The sequence below is a fragment of the Pan troglodytes genome, chromosome 14 (genome assembly GCF_028858775.2).
Source record: "Pan troglodytes isolate AG18354 chromosome 14, NHGRI_mPanTro3-v2.0_pri, whole genome shotgun sequence".
Classification (NCBI taxonomy): Eukaryota; Metazoa; Chordata; class Mammalia; order Primates; family Hominidae; genus Pan; species Pan troglodytes.
Window position 1 is genome coordinate 18,570,381 of NC_072412.2, and position 14,693 is coordinate 18,585,073.

Genomic DNA, 14,693 nt, shown 5'->3' on the forward strand with positions numbered 1-14,693 from the left:
GCTTTGTATTTGTTTTTGCTGTGGTTCCGATGATACGGTGAAGGTTTTTGTTTGTCTGTTTTTGTCCCTATGCCCTTCCATACCATACTGCTTTTCAGGTGAAAAGAGGCCATGTATTTTACATGTTGTACATTACAAGAAAACTCAGAAGAATTCTTTTTACAAAAGGCCCAATTCAATTGTATGAAAAGCATCTAACAAGACAGTATAAATTATTGTGACAGTATAATTAAAACTGGAAAGAAGTCCTCACATTAAGAGTTATTCCTATATATCACAATGCTATAGATAGTGCTACTGTTTCTCTGTACAAAAAGTATGAGGCAAAAGCTCACGTAGAGCCCTTGACTTTCCCTCCTCTAAGCTAGAACATCTCCAGCTCCTTTGCTCGTGATGTGCCGACTCTCAAGAACTCATTCTGATCCTGTGCACTTTGTACTCTTCAAGAAGAAAGTGCCAATTGAAAATTTTATGGCTATCAGTGAGTTTCAAATAATAACAGATGAGAATTCTCCTGATATGCCTATTAAAATGGAATTACAGTAAGTTCTCACTACCTTATAATGTTATATCTTCCTCTTATAATATTATACCTTCCTCTTTTCCCACTGGATTATCCTTAGATCATTAAAATTATAACTAATTTAAGGATATATTTATGAATCTTAACAATTCCAGCACTTAGGTTAACTAATTATGATAAGCCTTTGGGCAGTAAACAAGTGCGTTGTTTGCTTTAATTCTAGAAGTGAAAACGGAAGGTCTATGCCCAGGCAATGCCACAGAGGAGGAAGACACTGGAACTCACTGAGTAATTTACTTCTTTCTGATCCCTAGGACTCTATAGAGTTTGCAAAATCTTGCGTAAACCTCAAGCACAGTATTAAAATTCTATCTGTAGACTTTTTCATATTTTAATTTATTTTGCATATCTAACTCTTTAGTGATTTTTTATTTGAGTCTTTTTACTTCAACTAGCATAGTGATCATTATTTTAAATTCTCAGTATTAAATGAGATTGGGTGCAATTATTAGATTAATTGATTTTTAAAAAGAAAAACCAGTGGGTTTTTTTTTTAAAAAAAAACACCTATTTTCATCCCATTACTTTACTGAGCAGCCCTTAGAGTAAAGACAGTTTGTTACTTTTGCCTGATATTTTCAAAAATGGAAATAACAACAGCCTTCTTCAAATGGAGTATGGGAGTCTAAAGTTCTGTATGGCTTCTTAAAGCATACCCAAAACATCAGGTTCATTAGGCATCACATTCAATCTTGTTATATTTGTTAATAATAGTGTTTAAAGAGAAGAAAATCCAAAATGAAAAGTACAAATTATGAGAAGTCTGACTCCTTTATTTTAGAGAGGAATGGACTGTGGTCCGAGAGGAGTGACATAGCTTCTAAGAGTCAGATCCAAAGCAAACACAAGTAGCCCATCCCCAGAGTGTGCGGCCCACTTCTTTCTGCCTCTGCCGCGTGGAGACCATCTTCCAGTGCAGACGCTACAGTCCTGGGTATCTGAGCTGGAGATTATGCAGAGGAGGCATCCAGCTCATTTCAAATGATCTTTTAACAATTTCTGGAACAGCTAAGGAGGCCTTAGGGACTTACCATGTGGACTTACTATGTGTTTTGTAAGGAATCTGTCATGTATTTTGTAAAGATGTACAAGAAAAAATTTATGAAATTCTGTTTAGCCTAAAATTCATTTAATGTTAAAATTTTAATTATATGCTGTACAAATTTCAGGTTTGGTACACAGAATGTTGAAATTCCTCATCTTCCTCAAGATTTTGAAGTTGCAGAATATAACACCTTGGAGAAAGTAAGAATCTGATTTCTAGTTAGCAAAAAAAAAAAACACACCTGTTTGACTGTCTTCTGAGTGTTTTTCCTATTTGATATTTTCTCATTGTTTTGAAAAATTACACATATCCTGAATATCATATATTCCTTAAAATATGAGTTGATTTTATTTATTTATTTATTTATTTATTTTTGTGGAGACAAAGTCTCACTATGTTGCTGGTCTCGAACTCCTGGGCTCAAGCCATCCTCCCTCCTTAGCCTCCCAAAGTGCTAGGATTACAGGCATGAGCCACTGTGCCCGGACCTGATTTTTAACAGCCAAGAAAATGTTTATGTTTAGAATTTAATGTTTAAGTTTTTAGTATTTATATTATAAAAGAAATGCATGCTCATAGCAAAAATTTTAAATAGTATAAAATATCAATATGGCATTAAAAATAAAAGTCCTCTTCCCTGTTATTAACATTTTCTTGTATTTGGGAAGGGAAGGTTTGACACTAAGTATTTACGCTATGTTGCATTTCCATTCCTTTTGCATTAGAAAGAAAAACAAAATCCCTTTTTTTTTTCTTTTTCACCAAGTCATGCAAATGAAAATCAACACTAGTGTCTGGTGTGCCATCACTCGCCTATAGTTCCAGCTACTTAGGGGGCTGAGGCAGGTGGATCTCTCAAGCCCAGGAGTTTGAGACCACCCGTTTGAGGCCACCCTGGGCAATATGGCAAGACCTCTGTCTCTAAAATATATAGAGAGATATAAATCGACACTAGCCTTCAAAGTGATGTTCCATTTGTATTTTTAGGTATGTTAATAAAACATAATTTGAAAATAACATTTCCCTCATTGATAAAGAAAACATGAAAAATGGTACGGCATAAACATATACAGATCTATTTACGGGATGGTAAAAATACAGGAGGGAAATGTACCAAAATATTAATAGTGATTGTATTGCTGTCATAGGATTTTAGGTGATTTTAATTTTCTTCTTGATACTTTTCTGTATTTTCTAAATTATATCTCTAAATGAACATATATTATTTTATAATTATAATGAACATTTTCAAATGGCACATGTAGTTTGATGTTTCCCAAGTGCAGCTTCTGAAAGCACATTCTATTTTCCAGGTGGGAATGGAGGGAGGCCAGGAAGCTGTGGTTGTGGAGCTGCAGTGTTCGCGGGACTCCAGGGACTGTCCTTTCCTGATATCCTCACACTTCCTCCTGGATGATGGCATGCAGGTAATGCTGTTTATATTGAGTCCTATGTGTTTATTCACCTTGTTCATAACTTGTTTCAATGAACCAGCCAGCCTCCCAACCTTTTTCTTCTTACCTGGTGTCTTAGCTCAGGATGCTGTTAATAAATGCAACAGGCTGGGGAGCTTAAACAACAGACATTTATTTCTCACAGTGCTAAAGGCTGGAAGCCAAGGTCAAAGTGCAGCAGGGTTGATTTCTTCTGAGGTGAGGCCTCTCTCTTTGGCTTACAGACGGCTACCTTCTTGCTGTGTCCTCACATGATCTTCTACCTGTGGGTATCTGTGTCCTCATCTCTTCACATGAGGATAGCAGTCATATTGGATCAGGGCCCACCCCTATGATCTCACTTAATTAATCAATTACCTCTTTAAGGGCTCTATGTCCAAACACAGTCCCATTGTTGAGGTCCTGGGAGTTAGGACTTCAGGGTATGCATTTTGTAGGGGTACAGTTCAGCCCTAACACCTGGTAAATAATTTTGCAAAGGGGAAATGTGTTCTCTTTTGGAGTATGGGAGGTGGGGACCTCACCCCCTGAGTAGATCAGCACAGGGTCCCACTAGGAGGGAATGTTTAATGGGTGCAGGGTGTATAGCATTTTTGTTCTTGTTCCACATCACTTATGGGATATTTTCCTAATATTTACACCTCTGAAAGCATTCCACTGATACACTTCATTAAGCACCTGCTATATACCAAGCAATCGACTAGGGCTGACACTCAAAGATAAAAATAGCTTCACACCCTGGCCTCAGAGATCACTGTCTAGAAAGAAATAACACTCATCATTACAATCCACTGTGATACTTCCAATCCTGAATACATATATATGAGGTATTGAGGGCTCAAGGTCACAGAGGCCTGGGAACAATAAGGGAGGTTTGCAGAGGCCATGACCTTTGCCTTAGGTCAGTATCAGTTTAAGAGCACAGTTCCAATCTAAAATAATCATGAAACAAAAATAAATTTAGAATTAATGCCTGAAGTTCAAATAAAATTCCGTAACATTCACCAGGATGCCTTCTCAAGTAGACATTCAGAGTTACAGGTCTATCTTTTTTTTTTTTCCTCAAGACAGATTCTCGCTCTGTTGCCCATGCTGGAGTGCAGTGGTGCGATCTTGGCTCACGCAATCTCTGCCTCCCAGGTTCAAGCAATTCTCGTGCCTCAGCCTCCCGAGTAGCTGGGATTACAGGCAAGCGTCACCAAGCCTGGCTAATTTTTTTGTTTTTAGTAGAGACGGGGTTTCACCGTGTTGGCCAGGCTGGTCTCGAACTCCTGACCTCATGATCCGCCTGCCTTGGCCTCCCAAAGTGCTGGGATTACAGGCATGAGCCACTGTGTGCTGCCTACAGATCTATCTCGGGCCAGGAAACAGTCACTTCTCTGTGGGAGTGGCCCTCGCAGAGGTCCACCCAGGCTCCAGGAGCTTTTCCCTTTGTTTCCTCTTTGAGTGTCAGCTCAGGTACAAGAGAAAGAGACTCACATCAGGTGGATGTGAGATCCACTTGGCTTGGAAGCCCTACCCTACAAGAGCGCATAGCTCTTGTAACATTGTCTTAGGTTCCAGATGCCCTCAAGGGACATACCCAACTATACGAGTCACTGCTCTCTGACAAGCCTGAAGCTTGGGTTTCCCACCATTGAACCCCCTGTCTCAATGCAATTTATCAATGAGAGGTCACAATTACATAAGCAATTTTGCCTACTATTATAGCTGACATGCCATCTTTATCAGACTTCCATGGGAACAGAGCTAGAAAGCTAATCCATGGTCAAATGTGTCCAAGGAGAAAGGGTTTTGTTACCCTTGTACCCAGAAATGTATACTGTATTTTGTGGAGGATTTAGTTGTTTGGGTAAGAAGTAAGTAAAAATGAAGGTGAAAAACATGATAGGATGTGTTATTGTTTTCTTCATTGAGAAAGAAAACTGTAGCATTGTGTAGGCCAGGACATCCCTCAGGGTGCCTTCCTCTCTTAGCAAGCCCGAGTCTGTGTAGAGCACCCCTTGGGTGAGCCTGGTTTGCTGAGCACAGAAGTCTGTCCACCTTGATAGCAGTGAACCTTAGCTAGCTGTTCTGCTGAAGAGGATTTTCCAGCTTACTCTTCTGCTTAATAAAACCATTTTGATGGGAATCTTCCAAAATTACGTTAAACTCTACCTTCTTAAATGGAGTGACTTCAACAGGCACTTCTTTTTTCCAAGTTTCAGAGGTGTCCTGCAGCCCCCCTATCTGGGAGGGTGGTTTATGGGTATCCTGAGTAGTGTGGCTTCCCAGGGCTATGATTTCTTTTTAATGGAAAATTATAAGTGTTGGTGAGGATATAGAGAGACTGAAAGCCTCATACATTGCTGATGGGAGGGAAAAATGATGCAGCCTCTGATGATTCCTCAATAAATTAAACATATGATTAAGATAAGACCCAGCAATTCCACTCCTAGTTCTATACTCAAAGGACTTGAAAGCAAGTACTCAGATAGGTACTTGTACATGAATATTCATAGCAACACTATTCACAACAGCCAAAAGGTGGAAATAACTCAAATGTTCATCAACAGGGAAATGGATAAACAAAATGTGATAAATATATGTAATAGAATATTATTCAGCCATGAAAAAGGAATGAAGTACTGACACATACTACAAATGGGTGAACCTCAAAAATATTACGCTGAGTGAAAGAAGCCACATATTGTATGACTCTGTTTATATGAAATATCTAGAATAGATAAATCCACAGAGACAGCAAATTGTGTGGTGCCATTAGAGGGAGGGATGGGGACTGACAGCCAAAAGGTACGGGGTTTTCTTTTGGGCAAATAAAAATTTTGGAACTAGAGGTGGTGATTACATGACATTTTGAATGTTCTGTACTAAATACTACCTAATTGTACACTTAATGGTTAATTTTATCTTTTTGTAATTTCACTGTAATTTTTAAAAAATCTGGGCAAGGCATGGTGGCTCACACGTGTAATCCCAGCACTTTGGGAGGCCGAGGTGGGCAGATCACTTGAGGTCAGGAGTTTGAGACCAGCCTGGGCAACATGGTGAAACCCTGTCTCTACTAAAAATGCAAAAATTAGCAGGGCATGGTGATACACGTTTGTGGTCCCAGTTACTCAGGGGGCTGAGGCACAAGAATCACTTGAACCCGGGAGGTGGAGGTTGCAGTGAGCCAGGATCACGCCATTGCACTCTAGCCTGGGAGACAGAGCAAGACTCTGTCTCAAAAACATTCATTTCCACAGGCCTTCTCCAGATTTTGTTTTTATATGTAATCAAATTCTTTTGGTTTGACTTTTGACCCTCCCCTAGTTGTCTGTTGAGATCTATACTAATTAAGAGTCCGGTGACATGGAAGGTAGAATCAGGAGGGCAATAAGCTTTCTCCAGGAAGACAGGAAGAGCCACGTCAAGCCCCGGGAGTGGCAGCTGCAGTTCAGCCCTCCAGGGCTACCTGAGCAAGCCCTTGGAGAGCCACCCCACCCCCTAAGTACAAAAGCAGTCACACGACTAAAGTGGGCTTCTTCCTAGGGAAAGATCCTGCTGCTGTGAAAAGTCAGATTTTCTTCATTTCATTTCACTAATCATGATTTCTTTATATTACTTTTTTCTAGTTATAAAACTCATGTTCTTTGCTAAAAGCTTAGAAAATATCTAAAAATATGAAGAAAATTAAAAATCACTCAAAATCTCACCACCCAAAGACAACCCCGAGATAATATAACCACTGTTAACATTTGGGTGTAGAACATAATCCAGCCTGAATCACCCCGATGCTGTTCACCCCGGGGGTGTGCCGGTAAGCCAGCTCTGTGAAGGAAAAGTCCTGGTCTGGAATATTTGCTGGGTTCTGGGAAGCAAATACTCCCACCAAAGCTAATGTCAAGGTGCTGACCTGAGGCCACTGGACATGGGGTTGGGAAGATGTGCCCTTCCTCCCACCACAGCTGCCCTCAGCCATACCCTTGTCTCCCCCAACAACTGCCCCATCTTAGCTACCCACTCAGAGCCAGTGTGGGGTCTCTCTGTCCCTCATCCCCACATAACCATGTTCTCTCTGTCAATTCTGCCTTCAAAGTGTCCTTCATCTGTTGGCTACTTCCATTCACTCTGCTGCCATCTTTAATCCAGATCCTGTTATCCCGTCTACAGTGTCCTTCCAGATGCTCTCCTCTACTCCTGCCCCATCCAACCCATCACAACCAGTGAGGTCTTAAAATACACATTTTATGGTGCCACATTCCAATAAACGTCACCTCCCAACAGAGGCCTTTCTTGACAACCCTTACTCCAAACCTGGTTGGTTTCCTAAACAGCACTTAAAAATAAGGTATTTGATAACTTTTTTTTTTTTTTTTTTTTTTTTTTTTTTTGAGATGGAGTCTTGCTCTGTCACCAGGCTGGAGTGCAGTGGCGCGATCTTGTCTGACTGCAACCTCCACCTCCTGGCTTCAAGTGATCCTCCTGCCTCAGCCTCCCGAGTAGCTGGGACTACCGGTGTGCAGCACCACGCCCAACTAATTTTTGTATTTTTACTAGAGACGGGGTTTCACCGTGTTAGCCAGGATGGTCTCATCTCCTGACCTCATGATCCGCCCGCCTCGGCCTCCCAAAGTGCTGGGATTACAGGCGTGAGCCACTGCGCCCGGCAAACTTTCTTTCTTTTGAGACAGAGTCTTGTTCTGTCGCCCAGGCTCTAGTGCAGTGGCGCGATCTCGGCTCATTGCAACCTCTACCGCCCCCATCCCCCGCCAGGTTCAAGTGATTCTCCTGCCTCAGCCTTCTGAGTAGCTGGAACTATAGGTGCGCACCACCGCGCCCAACTAATATTTGTATTTTTAGTAGAGATGGGTTTTCCCCATGTTGCCCAGGCTGGTCTCAAACTCCTGGGCTCAAGTGATCCAGCAGCCTTGGCCTCCCAAAGTGCTGGGATTACAGGCCTGAGCCACCACAACCGGCCAGAAGTTACATTCTTTTTTTTTTTTTTTTTTTTTTTCAGAGACATGGTCTTGCTCTGTTGCCCAGAGCAAGAACTATATATTCCATATATTGTTATATATTTGACAAAATTGGGATCATACTATGTATAAAGTTTCCTAATCTACTTTTAAATTTTATATTTTACTGTATGCTTTACTACATATCCTTATTTTTTTTAAAGAATTTGATTTTTTTAATACCTGCGTAATACTTCCAAGATAGGCTGTGCTATGACTCATTGAATCAGTTTCCTGATAATGGACATTTGGACTCTTTTGGGATTTCTTCTGCTATAATGACTTTTTGTTTTGTTTCCAATGATGTAATCTAAAGGCTTTTCTTCTAATTCTTACAGTAAGAGCCCAGTGGATGTCTTGCAGATATTTAGAGTTGGCAGAGTGAATGAAACCAGAGTTTTTGAGCAAACCTTGCAATGTGAGGCCCTTGTTGCATGGTTCTCCTGTACGAAACATCGTGGGAATCTTGTGTCAGTAAGAGTAGCCATCTTTATTTTTCAAAAATTTCAGCCTCACAAATGTGAAGTGTTTTACTTTTTTTTTCCTACTTTTTTCTATATTACATGGGTCTTTTCAGTTAAAATCAGCTAGCTTACTGCATTCTGGAGAAAATTACACAGTTTATAATGGTGTAATTTAAATTACATATTTATGGCTGGGCAGGGTGGGTCACACCTGTAATCCTAGCACTTTGGGAGGCTGAGGCAAAAGGATCACCTGAGGCCAGGGGTTCAAGACCAGCCTGGAAAACCTAGCAAGACCTCATCTGTATTTTGAAAAATTATGTATCTATTACTTTTAAAATTTAGTAAATAGGTATGAATTGCTTCTTGAAGACTGTATCATATGAAGAAAAGTGATTCTATATTCATGAGTCTTCCACGTGTATCTAATCTAGGGATAGCCCAATATTTAAAGAGAAGAGTCCAGAAATTAGAGTGCACACCAGACAACACGAGTTGTTTATTTGAAACATAACTCTAAGATTCTATTTGCTTTGAATTACTACTTAATGTTAGGACTGAAACTGAAGTCACAGGAGCAGGAGAAAATACTATTAAATGTAGATCCATTAATTAAGTACTTAGAAGAAACGTAAAAAGAAACATACAAGATTCACCTGGGGGGAAAAAAAAACCATTAAACTGCTACTGAGGGACCCAAAAGACAACTTGCATGAATCAGAAGGATGCCAGTTTTTCCTGGATTAGTCTATAGATTTAGTGCAATCATGATAAAATTACCAATAAGATTTTTTTAAAGAAGTGAAAAGCTGATTCTACAACACATACTTTTTTTAATTTTGAAATTACCAGAATAATTCTGGAAAAGAAGCGTAATGAGGGTGACATTAATATTAAATAGCAATTAACTCAAAAACACAGAAGATTTAGGATATGATACAAGCAGATCTTTGTGGAAGAAAGACAAGTTCTTCAATACTATCTATAGAGATAAACGGGTAACCGCAAGGAAAAAAATATAAAGTTGGACCCTTACCTCATTTCTCATACTTAAACTCCAGATAGAGCAAATATTTAAATATTTAAATTCAAACCATAAAAGTATACTAAATGAAAAATGGGAGAATCTTTTTAAAATAATCTTTAAGTAGGGATGAGTTTGTAAGTAGGACCAAAACCCAAAAGCTATTTTACAAAATTCATTAGATCTCCTAATACGAAATTCAAACAGTAGGTGTTTATAGAATAAAAGGCAGGGGCCGGGAGCGGTGGCTCATGCCTGTATTCCCAGCACTTTGGGAGGCTGAGGCAGGTGGATCATGAGGCCAGGAGATCGAGACCATCCTGACTAACACGGTGAAACCGCGTCTCTACTAAAAATACAAAAAATTAGCCGGGTGTGGTGGCACATGCCTATAGTCCCAGCTACTCGGGAGGCTGAGGCGGGAGAATGGCGTGAACCCGGGAGGCGGAGCTTGCAGTGAGCTGAGATGGCGCCACTGCACTCCAGCCTGAGCAACAGAGCGAGACTCCGTCTCAAAAAAAAAAAAAAAAAAGGCAGAAATCTCCCTTTACTTGTGTTCCGAGAAACAACCATGGCTTCACCCTGATTGCAGAGTTCTCTGAATGCCAGAAGTTCAGTAGGAACCTGCCAAAGTTCTGAGCGAGGGAGAGATGCAATCAGTGTTGGGCTTACACCTTATCCTGCCCTTCTCTTTTCAGAGGGTTGCTTTTACCCAAAGTAGTGGAAGATCGTGATGTGCAAAGAACAGACGTCGGACACCTTGGAAGTGGGATTTATTTCAGTGATTTGCTCAGGTATGTTCGATCCTTAATCACAGAATCATTACTGAGTACTTGCTATGTGTTTTCTTCTGTCTTTCCTTGGTGAGGGAGTTTCTCAACCAAAACACAGATTTATCTATTATATATGACCTCAATATGCCTGGAATACTATTTCATCTTCAACATACTTGATAATATTTAAATCTGCCCTTGGGCCAGACATGGTGGCTTATGCCTGTAATCCCAGCTCTTTGGGAGGCCAGGGCAGGAGGATCACTTGAGCCCAGGAGTTTAAGAACCAGCCTAGGCAACACAGCAAGACCCCATCTCTATAAAAAAATTTTAAAATTAGCTGTGCATGGTGGCGCTAATAGAACCCATAGTTCCAGCTACTAGGGAGGCTGAGTCAGGAGGATCACTTGAGTCCAGGAATTCAAGGCTGGAGTGAGCTATGATTATGCCACTGCAGTCCAGAGTGGGCAACACAGTGAGAAGAACCCCATGTACATCATCTGCCAACCTCATAATTGGTATTGTGACATCATTTTATGCAAGGAAACAGACTCAGGGAGGTCAGGGAACTTGCCTGAGGTTGCAGAGCTAATTAAAGGATAGAGACTGAGTTCAGGCCCAGGACAAAGTATAATGATCCAAGATATTTAAAGAGTTCCTACAAATCAATAAGGAAAAGATAAGCAACCCTATAAGCAGATGTGCAAAAGACTTGAATAGAAACCCAATAGCAAAGAAAATGAGCTGGGGCCAGGCGCAGTGGCTCATGCCTCTAATCCCAGCACTTTGGGAGGCCAAGGCAGGTAGATCACTTGAGGCCAGGAGTTCAAGACCATCCTGGCCAATGTGATGAAACCCCATCTCTACTAAAAATACAAAAATTAGCTGTGCGTGGTGGTATGCACCTGTAGTCCCAGCTACTCAGGAGTTTGAGGCAGAGAGATTTCTCAAATCCAGGAGTTTGAGATTAGCCTGGGCAACACAGCAAGGCCCTATGTCTAAAAAAACTTTTTAAAATTAGCCAGGCATTGTGTCATACATCTGTAATCCAAGCTACTCAGGAGGCTGAGGCAGGAGGATTGCTTGAGCCCAGCAGTCCAAGGCCACAGTGAGGTATGACTGAACCACTACATCCAGCTTGGGAGACAAAGCGAGACCCAATCTTTAAAAAAAAAAAAAGAAAGAAAGAAAAGAAAAAAGAAAAAAAGAGAGAGCACTGTAGTAACAGAACACTGGAAATCATGCAGATGTCCATCGACAGTGGAATGGATCCGTACATTTTGGTGGAGTCCTACATGAAGTCCCATCCTGCAGTTTAAACAAGTGGACTGTGGCTACACATGTCAAATGGATGAGCCTTAGGACCTTAGTGCAGCAAAAGTTACTAGATGATTCTATATACAGGCATACCTTGGAGATATTGAGGGTTTGATTCCACACTGCTGCAATAAAGCAAATATTGCAATAAAGTGAGTCACACACATTTTTTGGTTTCCCAATGAGTATAAAAGGTTTACACTCTAGTCTATTAAGTGTGCAATAGCATTGTTTTTTTTAAAAAATGTACATACCTTAATTTTAACATACTATATTACTAAAAATGCTAATCATCTGAGCCTTCAGTGAGCCATTGTCTTTTTGCTGGTGGAAGGTCAAGACCTCAATGTTGATGGCTGCTGACTGATGAGGGTGGTGGTTGCTGAAAGCTGAGGTGGCCATGGCAATTTCTTAAAATAAGACAAGAATGAAGTTCACCTCAGCAATTGACTCTTCCTTTCATGAAAGATTTATCTGTAGTATGAGATGCTATTTGATACCATTTACCTGCAGTAGAACTTCCTTGAAAATTGGAGTCAATTATCTCAAACACTGCTGCTGCTTTCTCCACTAAGTTTATGTAATATTCAAAATCCTTTGTTGTCAGTTCAACAATGTTCACAACATCTTCACCAGGAATGGATTCCATCTCAAGAAACCACTTTCTTCACTCATTCATAAGAAGCAACTCCTCATTCATTCAAGTTTGATCATGAGATTGCAGCAATTCGGTCCCATTTTCAGGCTCCAATTCTAATTCTAGTTCTCCTGCTGCTTCTGCCACATCTACAGTGACTTCCTCCACTGAAGTTTGAACCGCTCAAAGTCACCCAAGATAGTTAGAATAAACTTCTTCCAAACCCCTTTTAATACTGATATGCTGACTTGCTCCCATAACTCATCAAATGCTCTTAAGGGCAAGGAGAATAGCGAATCCTTTCTGGAAGGTTTTCAATTTACTTTGTTCAGATCCATCAGAGGAATCACTGTCTAAGGCAGCTATAGCCTTACAAAATGTATTTTTTTTTTCAGAGTTGGGGCTTGCTCCATTATTGCCCAGGTGAGAGTACAGTAAGATGCAACCATAGCTCCCTGGAACCTCAAACTGCTAAACTCAAGTGATCATCCCACCTCAGACTCCTGGGATTACAGGCATACCTGGCCAAAATATATTTCTTTCTTTCTTTTTTTTTTTTTTTTTTGAGATGGAGTTTGCTCTTGTTGCCCAGGCTGGAGTGCAATGGCGTGATCACGGCTCACTGCAACCTCCGCCTCCCGGGTTCAAGCGATTCTTCTGTCTCAGCCTCCTGAGTAGCTGGGATTACAGGCGCATGCCACCACGCCTGGCTAATTTTTGTACTTTTAGTGGAGACGGGGTTTCATCATATTGATCAGGCTGGTCTCAAACTCCTGACCTCAGGTGATCTGCCCTCCTCGGCCTTCCAAAGTGCTGGGATGACAGGCATCAGCCACAGCACCCAGCCCAAAATGTATTTCTTAAATAATAAGACTTGAAAGCTGAAATTACTCCTTGGTCCATGGCTGCAGAATGGAAGTTGTGTTAGCAGGCGTGAAAACAACAAACTCCTTGTACCTCTCCATCAGAGCTCCTGGACGGCTAGGCGCTTTGCCAGTGAGCAGTCATATTTTGAAAGGAACCTTTTTTGTTTAGCAATAGATCTCTACACTGGGCGTAAAATTCAGTAAACCATTCTGTAAACAGATGTGCTGTCATCCAGGTTTTGTTGTTCCATTTATAGAGCACAGAAAGAGTAGATTTAGCACAATTCTTTAGGACTCTAGGATTTTTGGAATGGTAAGTGAGTACTGGCTTCAGCTTATAGTCACCAGCTGCATTACCCCCTGACAAGAGTCAGCCTGTCGTCTGGAACTTTGAAGCTAGCCATTGACTCCTCTCCAGCTGTGGAAGTCCTAGATGGCATTTTCTTCCAATAGAAGGCTGTTATGTCTACATGGAAAATCTGTTGTTTAGTGAAGCCACCTGCATCAATGATCTTAGCTAGATCTTCTGGATAATTTGCTGCAGATTCTACATCAGCACTGGCTGGTTCACCTTCCATTGTTATGTTATGGAGATGGCTTCTTTCCTTAAACCTCAGCCAACCTCTGCTAGCTTCAAGCCTTCCTTCTGCAGTTTCCTCACCTCTCTGAGCCTTCATAGAATTGAACAGAGTTGGGGCCTTGCTCTGGATTAGACTTTGGCTTAAGAGAATGCTGTGGCTGGTTTGATCTTCTATCCAGACCATTAACATTTTCTTCATATCAGCAATAAGGCTGTTTTGCTTTCTTATCATTCATATGTTCACTGGAGCGGCACTTTTAATTTCCTTCAAGAATTGTTTCTTTACATTCACCACTTGGAGAACTGTTTGCCGCAAGAGGCCTAGCTTTCAGCCTGTCTTGGTTTTCAACATGCCTTCCTCACCAAGCTTAATGATTTCTAGCTTTTGATTTAAAGTGAAAGATGTACAATTCTTTCTTTCACTTGAACACTTAGAGGCCACTGTAGGGTTATTAACTGGCCTAATTTCAGTATTGCTGTATCTCAGGAAATAGGGAGGCCAGAGAAGAAGGAGGGAGATGAGGGAACCACTGGTCAGTGGAGTAGTCAGAACACACAAAACATTTACCAAGCCCACCACCTTGTATGGGCACAGTTCATTGCACCCAAAACAATTGCAACAGTAACATCACTGTTGCAATTGTGTGATCATTGATCATACATTGCCATTACAGCTATAATAAAAATGAAAAGGTTTGAAACATTGTGAGAATTACCAAAATGAGACACAGAGACACAAAGGAAGCACACACTGTTAAAAAAAAAAAAAAAATGGCACCAGTAGACCTGCTCAACATGGAGTTGCCACAAACCTTCAATTTGTAAAAAAAAAAAAAAAGCAATATCTGCAAAGTGCAATAAAACGAGGTATGCCTGTATGTGCAAGGCTCAAAAACAAGCAAAAGTATACATTACATTGTTGAGGGACATATATCTGTGCATTAATACTA

The 14,693-nt window shown here is 40.8% G+C and overlaps 1 protein-coding gene across 1 annotated transcript in view; it reads left to right on the forward strand.

Moving 5' to 3' along the window:
* LOC129136901 (protein mono-ADP-ribosyltransferase PARP4-like) overlaps positions 1–14,693 on the forward strand; it is a 57,009-nt gene that overhangs the window by 3,362 nt on the left and 38,954 nt on the right. The window contains 5 exon segments of the mRNA XM_063792402.1: positions 747–811; positions 1,753–1,828; positions 2,942–3,055; positions 8,421–8,552; positions 10,269–10,364. Of these exon segments, the coding sequence (XP_063648472.1) occupies positions 3,042–3,055; positions 8,421–8,552; positions 10,269–10,364 (242 nt within the window). The 5' untranslated portion in view covers positions 747–811; positions 1,753–1,828; positions 2,942–3,041.